At 35.5% G+C, this 22,298-nt stretch overlaps 1 protein-coding gene across 2 annotated transcripts in view; it reads right to left on the bottom strand.

Annotated features, from left to right (window-relative positions):
* The window catches only part of CLCN3 (chloride voltage-gated channel 3), an 84,314-nt gene extending 62,612 nt beyond the window's left edge, over positions 1-21,702 (bottom strand). Inside the window, exons 1-2 of one of the 2 annotated variants that reach the window (XM_079140594.1) lie at positions 21,132-21,702; positions 9,479-9,654 (exon numbers count right to left, since the gene is read on the bottom strand). In XM_079140594.1, coding sequence (XP_078996720.1) covers positions 9,479-9,638 — 160 coding nt within the window. In that variant the 5' untranslated portion in view covers positions 9,639-9,654; positions 21,132-21,702. The remainder of the gene's footprint in view (positions 1-9,478; positions 9,655-21,131) is intronic. The other variant, XM_079140597.1, reaches the window with a different exon arrangement.
* Positions 21,703-22,298: the final 596 nt, after the last annotated feature.

Here is a 22,298-nt window from a genome sequence, read left to right as displayed (position 1 = left end):
ATGAATGGGTAATAGATTCATTAGAAGCGCAAGATGAGCCAATGGATTTTACTTTAATAAAACAAAATGTTCATTAATATGGTTTTCACATTGTAATTAACCCTTAAGAAATTTTCACTTGTCAAGTTCTGATATGATTTCAAAGAAGAATATTTACAACAATCTGAAAACGCTATTAAATTATTTTTTCCAACTTCATATTTATAAAAGGTTGGATCTTATTATCTAATGTTTTTGGTAATTTTAACCAAAACATTAGAAGAGATTAAAGAACATATGAGAATCTAGCTATCTTCTCTTACACCAAACATTAGAAATTACCCTCCCACACACACCCAGACTAGGGACGGAACCCAGGGCCCCATCCGGTCTAGACAGGTAATCTACCACTGAGTTACTCCCTAGCCCTCCCCAGTCCTGAGCATACTTTGTCATAGGTAAAACAATGCCATTCTTCTAAGTTTAATTTTGGAAAATATGTTTTTTATTAAAACCTTATTAATGTTAAAATGTGATTAGTTTATAATTGCTTTTTGTGGGGGTAGTTTGTTGTGTTTCTATGTTGAGGGGTTTGCTGGGGCCCCATGCAGGCTCGGCAAGAACTTTCACTGAGTTGCAACTCCAGCCCTATTGTTATTTTTAAATGAATTGAAGGTTTTCAAATTCTTCTGTTTTAGTTTCGACTATGGTAAACATTGATCATTATAACCTACACTTTTAAAAAAGCTATCAGGGGACAACAATAGTAGAAAGGGAGTTTTGGAATAAAAAGTTAGGGAACTGCTGCCTAAAAGAAGAAATGTTCCTCACAGCCTCTTATTTTGTGAATAACATGGGAGAATACTTAGCTTTGTTTTAGTTTTTAAAATGTTTGTAGTACAGACCAACAGCCATCTGACACTTGACAAAGGTGCCAAAAATATATGTGAAAGAAAAGACAGTCTTTTTAATAAATGGTGCTGGGAAAATTGGATATCCATATGTAAAAGAATGATCCCTATCTCTCCCCCTGCACAAAACTCAAATTGAGGGCCCATGGTTATAGCTCAGTGCTTGCCTAGAACGCGTGAGGCACTGGGTTCGATTCTCAGCACCACATAAAAATAAATAAATAAAGGTACTGTGTCCATCTACAACTAAGTATCTATTTTTAAAAAAACTCAAATCAAGCTGGGCATGGTGGTACATGCCTATAATCCCAGAGGCTCAGGGGGCTGAGGCAGGGGAATCACAAGTTCAAAGCCACCCTCAACAAAATCAAGGTGCTAAGCAACTCAGTGAGACTCTGTCTCTAAATAAAACACAAAATAGGGCTGGGGATGTGGCTCAGTGGATGAGTATCCTTAAGTTCAATCCCCGATGCCCCCCCCCCCAAAAAAACAAAACAAAACAAAAAAACCTCAAATCAAAATGGATCAAAGATTTAGGAATTAGACCAGAAACTTGCAAGTGCTAGAAGAAAACATAGGCTCAACACTCCATCATATTGATGCTGGCACCAACTTCCTCAAAAGACCCCGAAAGCACAAGAACTAAAACCAATAATCAATACACAGAATGCCATCAAATTAAAAAGCTCTGTACAGCAAAGGAAATGATTAAGAGTAGAAGACAGCCTACAGAATAGGAAAATAAAAACCTCTGTCTGATTCTCCTCTGACAGGGGATTAATATCCAAAATATGTAAAGAACTCAAAAAACACTAAAAAAATAAAAAACACAAAAAACAAAAAGCATGACTAACCCAATTAATAACTGGGCAAATGAATTCAACAGATACTTCTCAGAAGAAGAAATACATATGGTCAAAAAAATATATGAAAATATGTTCAACATCTCTAGCAATTAGGAAAATGCAAATCAAAACTACAGTAAGATTTCACCTCACTCCAGTTAGAATGGTAATGATCGAGAATACAAACAATAAAAAATGCTGGTGAGGATGTGGGTAAAAACTGGCCTATGGATACTCTTTACTTCATTAAGAGAACATCTAGTAAAACTGAACCCAGGGTCTTTGACATGTTAAACAAGTACTCTACCACTGAGGGACATACCCAGCCCTTTATTTTATTTTGAGACAGGGTCTTACTAAGTTTCCCAGGCTGGCCTAGAACTTGCAATCTTCCTATGTCAGCCTCCTAAAGTAGCTGGGATTAGAAACATGCACCACTGTGCCTGGCCTGTTTTCTTTCATAAGGGAAGTTAGCTAAACAAATACTTCAGATATCATTCTAAAATCCCTATCAAATCTCAGGGAAAAAAATACATATTGATAACTTTCCAAAATTCTATATAGTTCATCTATTCCAAGGTACTCTAAAATACATTTATGAATTCTGCCATAGTGTCACAACTAATCAATGCCATCGAGGTTGAGCATCCATTATTCAACATGCTTGGGACTAGAATGTTCTAAATTTCTGATTCAGATTTTAGAATATTTTCCTATATATAAAATGAAAAATCTTGGGGATGAGACCCAATTCTAAATACAAAATTCAATTATGTTTTAAACATACCTCAAATACAAAGCCTGAAGGCAATTTTAATCAACATTTGAAATATTTTGTGCATGAAATAGTTTTATTTTATGGAATTTTTCACTGGTAGCATCATTTTTGAGCTCACAGAGTTTCAGATTTTGGAGCATTTTGGATTTCTAATTTTTGGATTTGGGATGCTCAACTGGTACCCTTGTAGAAACAGATCCTGTGATAAAATTAGGAGACATCAATAGATATTATAACAGAAGCCTTGTGAAAATCGTTGCTGTTTACTCCAAGCATATTCCTCAAAAAATCATTAGTTTATACATTATGTAGTAACCACTTTGAAATGTCACCAGAAAAAAAGAAAAGAAGGTCACTCAGTGTAGGGTGTCTCAGTAATAGGGTGTGAGCTACTGGTTAGTATTTTCTCTTATAAACACTATGACTCATTGAAACCAAACAGGTGCTTTTATTCACTGTTGCTATAAAACTTAAGAGACAAATTTGTAGTCTCTCCTTAGAAAATACATTGGTAACATTTTGTGTGTGTGTATTGTGGTAATGGGGATTGAACCCAAGGGGATTCTACTGTTAAACTACATCCCCAGTTCTTTGTGTTTTTTATTTTGAGACAGGGTCTCACTAAATTGCTGAGGGTAACCTCAAACTTGTGATCCTCCTGACTCATCCTCCCAAGTCGCTGAGATTACAGACATATGCCACCATGCCTGGCTTAATAACATCTTTTAATTGGTCTCATCTCTACATTTTAGGTCATCTCAAGTTTCTGACCCGTGGCTTCATCATTGTCAAATACATTAAAAATGAAATTTTATAAAATTTTTATAAGCTGCTTTACATCCTTTTTTGGACTAAAATAGCATATTAGTATATTTATCACTATAACTTTGCATTGTGGTTTAAACCACAGATATTTAAAACCTTGGTTAATATAAATTCACTTCTTACAACTCAAGTTTCATGATAATGGTACCATGCTTCTTTGTCTGTAGGACCAAAGACTGGATCCCAGACTGTGAAGTGTTCTCATCCTAAGAGGTGTCTTGTTAAGGGCAGCCAGCTTTTGGAACAGTCATTCTGTATCTACTTCGCCAGGTCTTTTCTTCTGAAATACTTCTCATAGAGATAGTATTTATAAATATCCCACCAAAAAGGGATATGATTTAAATAAAATTATAAACATTTTGAATAAAAATAAATCTAATAATAGATATTTGAATATGAATGCTGGAAGCTCAAAAAATAAATTTTAGAATAGATGGTAGGGTCACAAGACCTTAGGCAGAAAATCTACTTCTGAGTCTTGTATACTCTATGGTTTCCGAGTTCTGAGGCTCAAGAAGTATTAGCTTGAGCTTACATAGTCTACCTAATCTAAAAATCCAAAATCTAAGATTTTCCAAAACGTAAACTCTTTGAGCTCTAACATGACACCAGAAGTGGAAAATTCTATAACTTCATGTGATAGACACACTAAAAATACTGTACAGTATCACCTCCTGGCTATGAATATAAATTAATTTCATGTTTCAACTTCGGTCCCATGCCCAAAACACTTCATATGTAGACACGATTATCACAAAATGTGAAAAATCCAAAACCCAAAGCATTTCTGGTCCCAAGCATTTCAAACATATACTTGTATGGAAAACAAAATAAAATAATTCATATAATATCTCAGTATTCCATTACCAGTATCACATGCCCCAAGATTTTCCAGAACTCTGAACATTTGTCCTTTACTAATTCTGAAGTGTTTTTTTTTAAGGTTATAGGAAATTGAAGTAATTAGGAGTGAATCTTCTCAACTCTATATTTCTGTCTATACAAAATCTAGAAACCTGGGAATTATCCTTTATACTGGCAAGTAAACATTTCAGACAATATAAAAAGCAAATAGGTGCTTAATTTTAAACTTAGTAGCATAACTATGTTATCAACAAATTAACCACTGAAAATTAATTTGCTTAAACATGTAGTTGAATACAGTTTTTGCTCCATAACTTATTTTACTTCAACTCAAGACAGTATCTTGGAAGAATAATTCTAAAGTTGTATTTATGAAACAGTCATGTGCTTAATTTCAATGAGGCAAGAGCCAGACAGTTCTCTTTAATGAATATGTCTCCGATAGCAAAATCTTGGACCTCCCTCCCTATTACTTACAATGAAAATGTTTGCATTTTCCAAAGATTTTGAATTATGAACTAAAATGACTCATTCCAATTTTATTTGTGTGTGTGTGTGTGTGTGTGTATACAATATATATATATCAAGACTACTTTTTCAGGTTTTCACAAGCTTTAATTTTTAACTGATAATTATAATTAGTCATTAAGGATAATTTCTATTGTTTTGTATTTTTTAATAAGTGTTCCCCAAATTATTTATTTTCACTCTCAGTGGGCTTATTCCACCTTTTTGAGATTAGTAAGTACACATCTTATAGATTTTTTAAAGCAAGACCTATGAACAAACAACTACCTACTTAAATCAGCAGAGTCCAAAGCAGTTTCTAACAACCTAAATCCTAATCTAGATGACATGTCTGAATTTTATAGCTATATCTTTTTCATTAATAGTATTGGAAATGCTACTGACATCTCACTTGAATGTTAACACAAAAGGAATTGTTTATGTTGCAGGGGATAGAGTCCTAACATATCCAAAAGGGAAGTAACACAGGACATTAACAGCTACTGGGTCCCTATTGTTAGTCAGTCAGTCACTCTGTTAAGAATTCTACATATATCATTTATATGTTAAGCTCTCTACATACACTCAATTTTCTCAGAGTAATCGCTTAAAGAATATTACTATTTTTCACAAAGGAAAAACCAGAGGTAAATAACTTGCCGGGGGGTACAGAGCTAGCAACTAGAAGAGTCAGGATATAAATTCGTGTCTTCAACTTGAAAGTCACTGAACATTACAGACTTTCCTTCAGCATGTACATTAAAAACACTATCAGTATTTTCTAGTAAGGATGGGGGGGTATCCTCTACAGATTTCATCAAGAAAGAATATTAAATACCAACTTATCCTACTGTCCATTTCCATACTCAGATACTAAACACAAACAAACAAGCTTTTTCCTCTGAACATTTGTCTGAGATCATCATGGCAAATCTGATCTCTGGCCCCGCTACTTATACAACATTCCCCTTCCTGCTGCTGTTAACAGGACCACATCAGCTATGATGAAAAGAACATTAATTATCTAACAAACACATATGTATTTCTATTGTTGGGCATTCCTGGATTATCTCCACCTGTACAATAATCTTCCCAAATCTAAAGGGTTATCAAAATAAAAGACTTTTTTTTTTTTTTTTTTTTTTTTTTTTTTGAGATGTAATTTTTAGAATTTGAATCACTCAATTTAAAATTTACGTAATTATTATCAACTGCTGTTCCATATCTTGTACCTTCAACTACACTGACTTTGAGAACAGAATCTGTATAGAAAACACCAACAGGTTGCCTACCCACAGTCATACCAACTTCTTCCTTGCTAACAGAACTTCAATTTTATTTGATTGATAACAGGTCTAATTCCAGTAATGTCCTAGCCAACCAGTAACTTCATTTTCCTGTGCCAGCAGCCCATCCAAGCATGACTGAGTATGTGACCCAAAGCTGGGCAGTGCTATTAGAGGAAACCTACTTGCACCTTTCTGCTTGGCACTCTCTTCTACTAAAGTCCATGAACAGAGACATCACCAACACTTAATGGCAGTGTGAAGGATGGAAAGAGCTAGATCCTCCTATCTTTTTGTTTTCCTATATTAATTTTGTCTCATAAAAGTGTTATTTAGAGACAGAAAAATGAGTTCAAATTATGAATACACACATTTTTCTAGTTTATAACCTTGTCATTAAAAATTGCTTATGTTGGAAATTTGGAAAAAGCATATGACTAAAAAAAAAAAAAAAATCGATGATGAAGACAGCAAATAACTAATTATAGCAAAATTCTGCCTTCATTTTTTTAAAATCAAAGAACATCCAAGGCAGCCATACTTAAGGTGTCAAGATTCTGGTAGTGAAACAAAGAGAAGCAAACTCAACCGTCTCAACCATTTTGTCTTAAGTCATTTCCTGATTCATAAACAGAATAACTGAGAGGCCCGGGAGAAAGTGAAGGTTCGGAGTCTTTCAGGGTCTCAATGGGTCAAGGGGAGAAATTTGAGGGACAGAACTACAAAGAAAATGTGGAATTGCATAGGCCAATATCTGGTGGAAGAAGACAAAAGTTCATGTTAAGTGACTTTTCTCCTAAAAATAATTGATTCCTAAACTTCATGGGCAAGAGTTAAAAGCATGTGGTTAAGAGATAGAATATAAGCAGAGCTATTAGCTGTCTCAAATGCCAGAGACAAAACGTGAGCATCAGTGCCCACCAAAGAAGAGTTTTAGCAAACAGACTAGGTTTTCTACTAAATTCCAAGGACTATTTCCTTAAAAATAAAGTAATTCAAAAATAGGGTAACTTTCAGAAAGTCTGAAACCATGTTGCAAATTCTTTGGATCCTCAATGGATCTTATACTACCTGTCTGCCAAAAACAAAAAACAAAAAAAAAAACACTCCCGAGAAGATATCATCATTCAGATTCCACAAATTTTATAATATTCAGCACTCAGTCAACAATTTATTTATAAACGGTACCAGGAGTTTTGGGGGAAAAAAATCAAACACCAAAAGAAAAAAATTAGCAACAGAAGCAGATCCAAAGGTGAGCCAGATATCAAAATTCTCAGACATGAACTTTAAATGAGATTAGTATGCTCAAAAAAGCAGATAATATGGGGAATTTCTCCCAGAGGATTAAAATCAATAAAAACAATCAAAAGGAAATTCACCTGAAAAATAACTGAAATTCAAAAGTCAATAGTAAATAATGAAATACCATTACACACAACTTTAAAAAAACTGATAATGTCAATTATTGGTGAAGATGTGAAATGACTTGAACTTTAAAACACCACAGGTAGAAATGCATGTGCTACAATCGCTCTGAAAGTATCTTTGAAAATACCTGATAATGCTGGAATAAAAATACTCTATGCTCCAAAATTTACAAAGAGCTTAAAAAACTTTATACCAAAAATACAAAGAATTCAATCAATAAACGGGCTAAGGAACCTGGGCAGACACTTCGTAGAAGAAGATATACAGGCGATAAACAAATATATGAAAAAGTGCTCATCATCTCTAGTAATTAGAGAAATGCGAATTAAAACCACCCTAACTCCAATTTGAATGGCTATTATCAAGAACACAAGCAATAATAAGTGTTGGCATGGATGTGGGGAAAAAGGCATGCTCATACATTGCTGGTGTAATTGCAAAGTGGTGTAGCCACTCTGGAAAGCAGTATGGAGATTCCTCAGAGAACTTGGAATGGATCCACCATTTGACCCAATTATCCCACTCCTCAGTTATACTCAAAGGCTTTAAAATCAGCAAACTACAGTGATGCAGCCACATCAATGTTCACAGCTGCTGAATTCACAATAGCTAGATTGTGGACCCAACCTACATGTTCTTCAACAGATGAATGGATAAAGAAATTGTGGTATATATACACGATGGAATATTACTCAGTCATAAAGAAGAATAAAATTATGGCATTTGCTGGTAAATGGATGGAGTTGGAGAATATCATGCTAAGTGAAATAAACCAAGCCCAAAAAACCAAAGGCTGAACGTTTTCCCTGATAAGTAGATGAGGATACATAACAGAGGAAAGGGCAAGAAAAGAATGGAGGAACTCTGGATGGTGTAGAGGGAAATGGGGCGGGAGCAGGTGGAGGAAGGAGATAGTGGACTGAGACAGACATTATTACCATAGGTACATGTATGATTACATAGTGTGAATCTACATTCTGTCAACCACAGAAATGAAAAGCTGTACCCCATTTGTGCACAATGAATCAAAATGCAGACTGTAAAAATAAAAATTAAAAAAAACTCTACAATCTAAGCTTTCCGAGTATTAATCACACAGAACTATGTACATAATGTGCAGTAAAACATGTACATGAAAACTTATAGCAGCACTATTAGCAATAGCCAAAATCTACAAAGAAAAAAGTTAATATATATTAGAACTACTGAATAAACTGCAGTGTATTTACACAATGATATATCACATGGCAATGAAAATAAATTAACAGTATATGCAACAACATAGATGATCTCAATGCAAGGAAAAGAAACCAGACACAAAAGAGTACATACGATTCTATTTATACAAAGTTTAATATTATCTCTTTTGTTTCCTGCATTATATATCCACACCTAGCCCATACAAAGCATACAATATATATTGAGAGAACGGATAAGGTGACTTGCAGGAGATCCCTGAGGTAAGGGACTCTGCAACCTCACCAACAACTCTTTGTCTGTCTGTCTATTTCTTTGCAGTGCTGGGGACTGAACCCAGTGCCTAACAGGCAAGTGCTCTATCCCTGAACTACACCTCCCAGCCCCTCTATTTATGCAAAATTTAAATGCCTACAAAGCTAATCTGAACAGAAATCAAAATAATAGTTACCTTTGAAATTTAAAAGGAACCAAAAGCGGGTTCTGGGATTATTGGTAATATTTTTTTTTCTTGATTGCGGGATAATTACATGAGTTGTGTTTACAGATATACCTATGACTTAGTGATTGTATACCTCTTCGCATTACACTATATTTCAATTTAAAAATTTACCCAAACATAGGATTTTGATTTGGGTGAAGAAAATGTTTCGGGACTACAGAGTAGTGGTAGCTGTTTAACACTGTGAATGTGCTGAATGCCACTGAAATGTATGCTTTGAAAAGGTTGTTTATGTTATGTGTATTCACCTCAACTTTGAAAAGTTATCCAAAGAGTCAGTCTCACAAAACAATGTATATATTTATTGGAAGATATTCATGAACATAAATATTAAGTAATAATGCTGCACTTACCAACTGCTGTGTCACCATCTAACAAATTGTCATCTTCAGACGTTTGAAAGTCCATAATAACACCTGCTCCATCTAAGAGCTCCTCATCACTACTTGCACTTGTTATACTGTTGTAGCTGTTTCTATAATAGCCTCTATGGAACAGCTGCTCAGACTCCATTTAGCTGTCTGATTATCTAGAAAAAAACAGGGGGTGAAATAGTTTTTTCATTTTCCCAATAAAAATACCTAGTTTAACATCACATAAAGATATACTTGTATTAAAAATATTAACTTAATTCACTGTAACAAATATTATGTTTTTATTGTTCTTAATATGTTCTAAAAATAATACTGCTGCTACAAGGTTTAGTTTTATAATATATTTGTATACTCACTCAACATCATAGTAAGATATCAACATAATTGTACAGACATTAGTAATAGACTTGAAAAGTACATATGTGGCACTTGAAAGACAATCATAAAAGAAGTCAAACCAGTAAGGTTTGTAAAATGAGACTGGTTAGGTAAGGTCACAGTGTTTAAAGATGAAAGATAAGAAATGAAAGTAAATATATTCCAATTTTAGCGCTAAATTCTAATAGTGAATTCTAGTCCTAAAGACTGGAGTTTGTTTTAAGGCAATCTCATTTTCAGTAAGTTTTCCTTCTGTTCATGGAAAAATAAATAACCTCAAAGAGTTTTAATAATAAAGCATTTACAGTACAAAGTACAATTCTCTTTTAGAAAAATATCACTAGTAACACCCATATTTTAAAGAGATTTAAAATATAAATTCCCTACCTTATAGATCATTTTAAAGAAGGTGATATTTTGAGAGATCTTGAGAGCATAGCCCTAGTCACAGCATTAAAAAATTAACTTCCTAACACCTTTGAGTCATGGAGACTCTAGACCCCTCTTTATAACAAGAACATCCAACTTAGTTCCAAATGAACTAATGATTGACATATATATGGACAATAAATTTCAAACTGTTTATTCACTCAATCAATGGAGTCCAAAAGAGAAATGTATTCAGTTTTCAATAAACAAATCTCTGCAACTGTATTAAACTGGTCTTGGAGGAATGACCAAAAACTAGCACATAAATTAAAAATAAAAACTTAAATATTTGCTGCTTTGCAACTTTATGAATGTCTTATAGCTACTTTCACCAAAGATGGTTTATTATACTGAGATTGTCAGAATGTATTAAAGCAAGTTTTATAGTAGAATATTAAAATAGGAAAATAACTGCTTATGCTAAGAATTTTGTAGTTCCTTCAAGACAATCAAAATAAACATTGTGACTCCTGCATAAATAATCAAAAGGCTTTAAAAAACATTAATACTTCAAGAATCATTTTAATTTTGATGTATCAAAACAAGCATGCTTAGATTTTGCAAAGAACACAGAAGTTCTATTCTTCACTTCTTTACGTGACAAAGGAAAGGGGCTTTTGTAATAAGGTATTTTAGTGAATACTACAGGCTCCACAGCACCAGGAAATCTATTTAAAATAAACAAACTTTTCTTTGTAGTGGGACTTCAATCAGAAACTTCCAACATACTTCTCCATATTATCCCTAAATGTCCCTTAAAAACTACTAAGTAATAATTAGAAACTTTACTCTTTTAAATGCAAAAAAATATTCCTCTTATTAGCCCAGAAACCTACAGAACTGTAACTATCTGCAGGCAGAAGCATGGCCACACCTGCTACTGAGCCCTTGAAACATGACAAGTCAAATAGAGATGACCTCTAAGTGCAAAATAAATAGATTTCAAAGACAATATGAAAAATGCCATGTATCTTATTAATAATTTATATGATTACAGAATTAAAATGTCAGACATTGGATTAATACAATATATCATTAAACTAATATTATTAATCTACCTCTTTTTAAGTGGCTACTAAATTTTTTTTAATTACATATGTGGTTCATGCTAGCAGCACAAATATTTTTACTGAACAGTACTGCTATAAAATATTTATAATTGTAGGTCAGCATAAAGGAAATAGAAGGAAATCTGAATACCAGCATTAAATCTTTTTAGGTTCTAACCCAGTTCCCAGATATATAATCACAAAAAGCTATATAAAAATGATAACAAAGCAGCTGAAATTCTGCACATAAAAATAACGCAAAGTTACCTTCTCTTTTTTAATTGTAAAGATTAATATTTAAAATAAAATTGACAACATCATACTAGATACAAGTAGCTTGCAAACATATTCTTTGGTTATATGAAGATCAGTGATAACCTATGAAAAATCCCCAGGGATTAAGCCAGGTTTACTATAATAATTCCTTAATGATCTATATACAATCCATTGCTACCATCTAATTTAATTTCTACACTGCATCCAGCAGTTATTTTCAAAAAATAAGTATGATCAGTAATCTCTCCCTAGTCTATGGATTCAAATCTTTCATCATCTCCCCCACCCTTAGGAGATACAAATCCTTAGGAGCAAAGTCCTATGCTGCCTGGCCAGTGCCCAGTTTCTTTTTTCCTTTCCTTTCTTTTTTTTGGGGGGGAGGGGAGGGGTTTGTGTGAATTTGTGTATTTGTGTGTGGTGTGTGTGTGTGTGTGTGTGTGTGTGTGGAATCCAGGGCCTCACACATGCTAGGCCAATGTTCTATCACTCTGCTACTTCTCAAGTCTTTTTCTTTAGTTGCCCAGGCTGGCCTCAAACATGCTATTCTCCTGCCTCAGACTCTTGAGCAGCTGAGATTACAAGCCTGCACCACCACCCGGGCTTCATTTAGTAGTGTCTATTTCTTGTGGTACTCTAAACTCACTGATCTTTCAATCTCAGTCCTACCGGGATCTTTCCTGCCTCCTGCCCAAGTGCCTTTTTTACCCCCTTTACCTGAAACATACCATCTCCTCTTCATCTAATTAACTCTCCTACTCATTCTTCAGATCTCACATTAAATACCCCTTTATTTAATACTATGCTAGCACTGTCCTAAGCACTTTACAAATCATTCAATATTTATGTTAACTATTTAAATATTTACATTTAATATTTAAATTAAATATAATCACAACTCTAAAGCTTAGGTGCTATTATTATCCCCACATAAGAGAAGAAGAAATAGAGACACAAAAAGGTTTAACTTTTACAAAGTCATGAGGCTTGTACATAAGAGCCTCTCTGACCTATTTACTACCTAGATCAAATCTTCCCTAAGTCAAATTTTCTCATAATTAGTCCTCAGAGCTCTCCTTTATAGCACTTAACTTTGGCTGTATTATTTTACTTGTCTATGTGATTATTTTATTAATACGTCTGTTTTCCCTTCTCATGTGTCATGAGATCTGGCACTCTGTCAATTTTTGCTCAACATTGCATATTCAATGGTTAGCATAGTATCTGGCACATATTTGGTATCGCTCAATTTAAATAATGGAATAATCTTCACTGGAGGAAGTAAAAAATGGAAAACCCTAAGACTTTAGAACAAAACGCAGAAGGCAGTCTTTTAGAGGAAGGGATAGGCAAAGATTTCTTTGAGTTGACACCCACAGCAAAGTCCATGGAGTAAAAACTGATAAAGTGAATTAAATACTTTTGCTTTGTCTTAGAGCCTTTTAAAGAATGGGAAGACAGGGTACAGAATAGGAGGAAATATTTGTAAACAGTGTCTGACAAATAACTAGTATCTACTATTTTTACACTTCTGTCTGTGATCAATTGTATCTTTGAATAAGGTGTGAAACACAGTTTGAAGGTTTGGCGTTTTTGTTGTTTGCATGTGGATATCCAATTGCTCCAGCAACATCGGATGTCGGATGAAAAAGGTATCTTCCCTCCACTGAACTATTTTGTGCCTTTGTCAAAAATTAGTTGGTTTGTGCTGAGAATGTAGCTCAGTGGCAGAGCACTTACTAGCACATGTGAGGCCCTGGGTTCAATCCCCAGCATTAAAAAAAAAATTAGCTTGGGCGGGGGTTGTGGCTCTGTGGTAGAGTGCCTGCCTAGAACACGTGAGGCACTAGGTTCAATCCTCAGCACCATATAAAAATAAATAAACAACCTAAGGATATTACATCCATCTACAACTAAAAATACTTTTAAATAATTAGCAAAGCATATGTGTGTTAGTTTCCGAGTACTCTGCTGTCTCATTGACCTATGTGTCTATAGGTATACCCATACCATATAGTATTGATTATTGAAGCTATACAAGTCCTAAAATCGGGTACATTGATTTCTAACACTTTTGCTTTTCCACATGAATTTCAGCGTAGTTTTGTATATATCAAACAAAAAAAAATCTCATTGGGTCAATTTATGTATTTATAAATTTGTGATTTATATATACATATATATACATCATTAATGAATAACAAGTACATAATGAATGATATATCTCTACTGATGGTTGTACAATAACTCAAATTCAACATGACTTAAACTAAATAAATATTTGCCCTAAACCTGCTTGTCCTCCTACTTTCCCTGTCTTAGTTTGCAGGATCACCATTTATCTAGTAGTGAACACTAGTTTACAGAATCATTTATTAATTTTTTTCCAACAACTAATTACTGAGCACCTAGTATATCCAGGAATGAAATCAGGTGCTGGGGTAATGAATAAGATACAGTTCCTTTTCCCAAGTCAGTGGGAAGTCAGATAACTACCCTATGGTATAACAAGCATCACGGAAAAGGTATCTGATGACACTGAGAAGTAAGCATGCCAGCTGGGAAAGAGTGAGTAACTAGATAAATAGACACATGCTGGACCTTGAAGGGAGGGGCCCATAATTTTATGCTAAGAAACCTTCATACCCACCTACACACATGGGAAACCATTATAAGTTTTAAAAAGAGAAACCATATGATCAGACATGAATTTTATCAAGTCAATACTAGCAGCAGTGTAGAAGACAAATTAGAAGGGCAAAAAAAAATTGATGGACTAATGATAGAAGAGTCAGATGCAAACAGACCTTTGAATAATTCTAAACATGAGATAGTGAGGGCATAAATGAACTAAGCCAGAAACATGGAGAAGCAGAGTTTTAGTAAATATTTTAAGAGGACCTGGTAAATAATAAAATGTATGGAATGGTAAAGAAGAAGAAATCTAAAATATTGACCAACTTTCTGGCTTGAGTACTAATTTTAAAACAGATAACAAACAAATTTCATCCTTCTCTAAATCACAGGACTCAAGACTAGAGTGTTCTAGTCAACTTTAGTATTATACATCTGATCCTCATTTTCTGCTTAAGGTCAGATTAAAATGAAGGACATGGTTACCTTCAGTACAATAATATAGCTCCCAAACTGAAAATTCCATAAAGTATACCACCTAAATTTGGTGGTGGGTAGAAGCAGGCGTCTTAAGGGGTCCAAAATCTGAGATAATCACAGTACTATTTTCATGACTCCCCACAAACTTCTGTCTCTTTCATAAAGTACAACGGGCAGAGCTGAGGATCATGGCTAAGTACCAAAGGTGTGTCTGTCAATCATCTGAACAGTAAGCTAAACAGAAAAGTAGGTCACAATCTGGGTGAAAGAATTAATGAAAATCCTCAATGTCAGCAACTAGAAACATAGAACAAAAGTCTCAAGAGCAGAGATGGCAGGAAAGTGAAACCCTGATTAAGCCATTTCTATATATAAGAAATATTCTCATTGTAAATTTTTAAAAAGTTTGTATGAGGCACTGGCCACACATTAAAGTATGACAACTGTTAGAAATTTCAAAATAATTACATTCATTGACTAATGTTTATAGAAGAGTTATCAAAGTAGCAGAAATTGCAGCAAATTAAAACACAATTTTTATCATCTTAATAACAGTATTTGTATAGGCCTTACCACTTTCACCAAACTTCAGTGTAAATTACATTATATACTGTCCTTGAGGGGGATGCTGTTACATTTTCCTCCACATTAGTATACATGCTAATAATAAAAAAGCAATACATTATAGATGTCACAGAAGACACAAGAATTGTTATCAAACTCAGAAAAGACCAAATTTCACTGTGATTAATAACTTAAAAAAAACCTTTATTGGAAGACACACACCTGAATCAGACCTTAAAAAGTAAGTAGGAATTTTATGGGTCAGAGATGGGAGAAATTATCTGAAGCAAAATGAATGGCATGAGTCAAGCCATGGAGAAAGCAACGAAAACACTTGTAAATTGAGTACATTCACTGAGTCCTAGTCCTATAAAAGGTTTCCTTACTCTCATCTAAAATTGTAATGCTAAAAGCAAAGTTCTTAAAGCCAGGTACGAGCACACTCATGTAATCCCAATTACCCAAGAGGCTGTGGCAGGAAGATGGCAGGTTCAAAGCCACTACGGGCAATTTAGTCAGACCCTATTTCCAAAAAATGGGCCAGGGATGTAACTCCACGGTAGAGTACCTGTCTAGGATGTGTGAGGCCCTGGGTTTAATTTCTAGTAACACCTAAAAAGGTATTCCTTACAGTGTTTGGGAATGGAATGGTGGTCTCATTACACAAGGCACTAAAGTTCAGGTAAGCATGGAAAAAGAATAAGCTAGAAAAAGAAATACAAGCCTAAGTATGAGAAAACTAGATTAAATGGAGGTGGAAGAGCTGAACAAAGGAATGATCCAAAACTGGCTTCTCTGAAGAATAAAATAGCATTTGTGTAAGAAATGTACCAGCAAGAGGAGACTGAAGGCAGGCATACCACTTAGGATGTTTCGGAACCATTCTGATAAGAGATAATAAATGGACTGGGAGTAAACCTCAGGGGAAGAACACCTGCCCAAAATACAGGAGTCCCTGAGTTTGATCTCCAGAGCCACAAAAATCATCAAGAATCTAAAGTCACAATGAAAACAGAAAAGAACAGATATTCGGGTGTCACAAAGAAGAAAAATCAAGAAATCTGGACTTATGGGAACTAGGAAAAGGTAAGCATAATGACCCACAAGTTTATGTTTCTTCCTCTATTTTTAATGAAAAGACGTGTCTTTATAGAAATTGAAACGTTAATAGAAAAAAGTAGTTGGAGAAGAAAGCAGAGGGAAAAGTTGGGGGACATGTTGCATATGTAATGATCTCAGGATATCTGAATAGGAATATCTATCTAGTGGGCAGGTGGATCCACTGAATTCTGAGAATTTGTGCCATATTCTTTTTTCCCATCTGATTTCATATTGAGGAAGAGAACCTTTCTCTTTTACCTAACCAAGTAATTACAAAACGAGAAAAAAAGTAGCATATTAAAATTAGGCAGAGCTAGTTATTAACTAATACTAATTAATTCTACACATAAAAATCATACTTTTATTTTAAAATCACTGGAAATGAAACTTAGATGTAAAATACAAATATTTTTGAATATCCCAGATAACTGAGATGTATATGTCAATAAGACATTAAGAATAGTATTTACATAGTCAAAGGCACCATTCTTTTAAAGTATGTATATAAATGTGAAGAAATTTAATGCAATAGTTCAGATATCTCAGTGATGGTCTAATAATTTTTTCAAGAAAATTCAGGGCTGGGGATATAGCTCAGTTGGTAGAGTGCTTGCCTTGCCTTGGGTTCAAACCCTAGTACCGCAAAAAAAAAAAAGGGAAATTCAGATCTAAAAACATCAGAAAAGAATAAAGGTAACTATTATATAATAGGAATTAAGCATGATTGACCAGACTCAATTTAAAACAAACCCTCAAAGTACTAAAAGTAAAGTCAACATAACTTATTGCTACTGATCTGATAATTGTTTTTATAGGATTATTTTTTCTTGAGATATGATTAATCTTCCACTGCATTTATGATTGACACTAGAGATCCTCTAAAGGATTCACTATATATTATCAGTGTCACTGAATATTGAATGAATATTGTCTCATTTTAGTAATATAAAACGTAAAAATACAAAAATTGCATTATTGGTAGAAATAAGCAAATTATCAAAGTCCATCTACATCCACGAATCAGGTACAGCAACACAATAAGACACACACAGAAAGACTTACTCAAAAAAAAGATGGGGTATAAAAAAGAAAGATAAGGGGCTGGGAAGATAGCTCAGTTGGTAGAGTGCTTGCCTTGTAAGCACAAGGCCCTGGGTTCGATCCCCAGCACCCCCCCCCCCAAAAAAAAGCAAGATAAGACAAAGGAAAGGACAGAAATATTTGTTAATTACATTCACAGTGTCCTGAAACAAAGAATATGTTCTGATAAATTGTTAACACATACAAGATATAATAACACTAATCAGCCTGATTTCTCCCCAAAGTAATATTACTTGATATTTTGTCCTTGGTGTTCATTTAGTTAGGTACGTGTCAAACTGTGCCTTATATATTTTCTTCAAAAAAATAAATGAAGAACTTGCTAAATGAATTAGCTTTCTGGAGAAAATCTCTTAAACTTATAAAACCTTTTAAATTAATCAGCATGGTGGCACATGCCTGTAATTCCAGCAATTCAGGAGGCTGAGACAGGAGGATTGCAAGTTCAAGGGCAGTTTCAGCAATTTAGCAGAATCCTAAGCAACTTAACGAGACCCTGTCTCAAAATAAAAAGTAAAAAGGGCCGAGGATGTAACTCAGTGACAAAGTGCTCCTGGGTTTGATCCCCAGTACCAAAACACAAAATCTTTTAAATTAAATGCAATTATTCACAAAAGCCAAGATATGGAACCAACCTAAGTGTCCAGCAATGGATGAATAAAACAGACAAAGAACAAATATTGCCTGATCTCACTTACTTGTGGACTCTAAGAGTCAAACTCAAAAGCACAGAATAGAATGGTGATTACCAGAGCTGAAGGAGGTTAGTTAGGGAAAGAGAAGAGGTCGTTCAAAAGGTACAAAGTTTCAGTTAGACAAGAGGATCAAGTTCAGTGATCTACTGCACAGTAAAGTGACCATGGTTACAAATACTGTATTACATATCTCAAAATTGCTATTTTAAGTGTTTTCAGGGCCACACCCACACACATAAATGACAAGAAAGTGAGGTGATGGATATGTTAGCTTTATCTTTCTACAATTGTATAGATTTATCAAAATATCACATTATACTCCACAAATACATACACAAAATTATTTGCCAATTAAAAATACATAAAAAGAAACAAATTCTGGGCTGGGGTTGTATGTAGCTCAGTGGTAGAACACTTGCCTAGCATGTGTCAGGCACTGGGTTCAATCCTCAGCAAGACATTTAAATAAATAAACAAACAAAGGTATTGTATCCATCTACAACTAAAAAAAATTTAAGAAACAAATTCAAGGAGGAGTTAAATACTTGATAATTTTAAAAGGGCAAATGAAACACACATGAATAAAAAGGTCAGATTAAAAAAGGAAGAAAGGTAAAACAATCCAATAAAAAAATACTGTGGAAGACTGAGGCTTTGAAAACTAGTTTACATGTTGATTTTAAAAGACAGAAATTGTTCAACTACTTCCTATGAGAAGGATGAGAAATATATTTATTTGGTTCCATTCACAGCTCCTGATCAAATCTCTGTATTTCATCAATGCAAATGAAGTTGTTATGGTTGTAGTATATTTATACTTAACAAAATATTTTTAAGAATCAAAGTAATCATAGTTACATTGTTTATGTCCAGATGAGAATGTGTACATAAAAATGCCACAAAAAGGGGGGGTTCATTTGTTTTCTTTTTTTGTGGTACTGGGGATTGAACTTAGGAACACTCTATCACTGAGATACATTTTCAGACCTTTTTAATTTTTATTCTGAGACAGGGTCTCACTAAGTTGCCCAAGCTTACCTGGAACTTGAGACCACCATGCTTCATTTTCTGAACAGCTAGGATTATAGGCATCCTACCACCACACCCAGCTCACAAAAGTTTATTAAATTAGTAGGTTTATGAGTGTTTTTCTTTTAAAACCACTATTTTCTACAGTGTCTCTTTTTATAAATAAAAATAAGTGGTCCCATGCGTCTCTCATTCTTTTTCTCTAAAATTTAGACCAGCAGAAATTGCAGGACAACACAGTCATTCCTGCAGTATAGTACAGTGTGAGCTCTCAAATCATACTACTGGGATTCAGTCTCAATTCTGACACTATTGTGGAGACTTTAAATCCTTAGTGTCTCAGTTTCCACATCTGTAAAATGGGGATAGTGAAAAGTACCTACAGCATTCATGGGTTTGGTGTAAAAATTGAGATAACCCACAAAAACACTTAGAAAAGAGCCTGAACCATAGAATATGCTCATTATTAATACTTATTATATTGTACTATATTATATATTTATGAGGCCTGCTGACAAGTCTGACTACAAAGTAAGCTGGAGGTTCTACAAAGCTATGATAGTTGCCAAGCCCTACAGGATACTGCTTTGATATATGACCCACCACAGAGATCAAATCTGGCTTCCTGAGTGGTCTGAAAATTAGTCCCAACATGTCACAACAGGAAATGGAAAGCCTATCACCAACATGATCTGGACAATTGCCAATTTTCTAACATAAACCCAAAACCTCAACAAATCTGTTCTCTTGAACTGTATGTATCCAAAATTTTAAGCTAAGTATTTACATTCCTAATGAGTTATATATGACTGACAACACATGTTAAAGCACAATTTTCAAGTAAAGATATAAATACTATACATTCGTAGTGACCTCTTAAAATAATTTGACCTGTGGTTCAAGGAACCAGTCTTTTAGGCAGGAAATGGGGAAAAAGAGGTGGAAGAGGAATGCAATCTCTGAAAGATTCTGCCAACAGTAACTGCCTCTAATAACTAGAGGTCATGTAAGTATATTCAATTTGAGAAAATAGCTATAGGTCACACACATAGTTTTTAAGCCATACTACTGTAGTAGCAGCAGTAGCACCTTTTAAGATGAAAGTCAACAATCACACATAAGCAAACTTCCATTTGTACTCTTGAACTAAACAAATACTATTATATTGTAGTGACTTACAAAGGCAGGTAGAACTGACAAATTATTTCCATACTGACTTCATCAAGAAAATAAACTTCTAAATTAACTCTTTATGGATAAAAGGAAAAGCATTTCTGGAGTCAACAAACAATCATATAAGCCACAGTGATGCTGCAGGAACTGAACTGCATGGCTCAAAAAGTTTGTTTGTACAACTGAACTTTTGAATCTCATATGTGTACATTCCTGGTCACTACTGATTCAGTTATAAACAGGAATTTTTTCAAAGGAACAGAAATGTCAGCCTTTCATATGCATCATGTATATGTAATTATCTCCTATGTGCTCCACAGTTCTAAAATGCCATACAAGTAAAGAATACCACAGAACCACAGTGTATTGGTTTCTGTGGTCCAACAAATTTAACATCAAAACACAAATATGTTTTTATATACACAAGTCTAAAACAGGAAAACTGAATATGATTTTTAAAATTGGGTCAATTTAGCGAAAGGAAAATCCACTCAGTTCAAAATTAATCTTTTCCTGGTTCATACTTCCATTCTACTCAGGTCCTTCGACGGTTCCTGAAGAAAAAGGGTGAAATTTCAAATAATGAATGAGGAACCAGGATGAGTTTAACATCACGTAGGTCCATCTGTTGTAAAATAAACCAACATGAGAGCCCTAGCCTCACAGTTGACCCAAAATCCGTCAACATGACAACTAACGAATCTTCGCTGGCACAATTCAACTCACCTCGCAGCTCAGAGGCATAGCAAAATCGGTGGCTGTGTTTTGGGCTGCCTTTGGATTCTGCATCTGTTTCAAACCTAAACCTACCCGGGGAGTTTCACCTGCAGAAACCCTGACCACGAAAGCTATCGCGATGGAAAAGATACCTGGTGTTTTCTACTGAAGAGATTACGTAAATTTTGCCAGGTGGGACTTTTTTTTGTCCTCCTTCAAACACGGGAGCAGCATTAAGTTAAATCCTCTTGCTTTGCAGGGCCCCAGAGTCAACCTGCTTCTGTCCAAAATTAAAAGGAAAAAAAAAAAAAAAAAAAAAAAAAAAAAACCTCCAATCACACTCCCCTCTTAAGAGACTAAAATTGAATCCAGGCTCCAATTCGGGGGTAAAATAGGACAGCTTTCAGGCCACCACACCCTCCTTCCTCATTATCCAGCCCGATTCCAGGCCGAGGGCGAACTAGGACTCTGAGGAAGGGACTGCGGGTTCCGGACCGGACCGGCCCTGACCCACGGAAGGGGAAGAGAAGCGGCAGGAGTCCGGAGCCAGACAGGTACGTCCCCAGCGTCGACGCGTGACGTCACCGCGTTGACGCGAACGGCCGTTCAGCGTCCGGCCGCCCCTGAACCTCCTCCTCCGGCCACCCGCGGAGCCTCGTCGGCGCCTATTGGGCGCGTGGGAACAGTGGGCGGGCTGGGGCTGGGTCGCGAGGAGGGCGAGGAGGAGGAGGAGGAGGAGGAGCGCGCGAGCTGGCTGCGCCCAGGGCCGCGCTCGCCGCCGAGCCCTGGCTTGGCGATCACCTCACGTCACTCACGCATTCTTGCTTGCCCCTTCGGTGACCTCGGAAAAGGACAGGAGGTGGCCTCCGTGGGGAGGCATCTTCGGAAGGCTGCCGGCGCGCTCTGCTCCAGCGTCATTGCGAAGCTGGCATTCCACTCCGGCGAGAGACCGCAGTGCCCGGGAGCAGTGCCCGGGAGCAGCGCGCGGGACACCAGCGAGCCCCGGACCCAGCCGTGAAAAGCCACAGCGGCCTTCAGCGAGCTCTAGTTCTCAAACAGAGATGTGGGCCTTGGAATTTAGAACAGTACCCAGTGTCTGTGCCTATAGTTCGCGGACAGAGTATGCAACGGTGTCATCTCGCCTTGTACATCGTCGCCGGTTTTGCGCCCAACATA

The sequence above is a fragment of the Sciurus vulgaris genome (assembly GCF_902686455.1).
Source record: "Sciurus vulgaris genome assembly, chromosome: 5".
NCBI classification, from domain to species: domain Eukaryota; kingdom Metazoa; phylum Chordata; class Mammalia; order Rodentia; family Sciuridae; genus Sciurus; species Sciurus vulgaris.
Note: the sequence above shows the minus strand (reverse complement) of the source record. Positions and strands in the feature narration are given on the sequence as shown.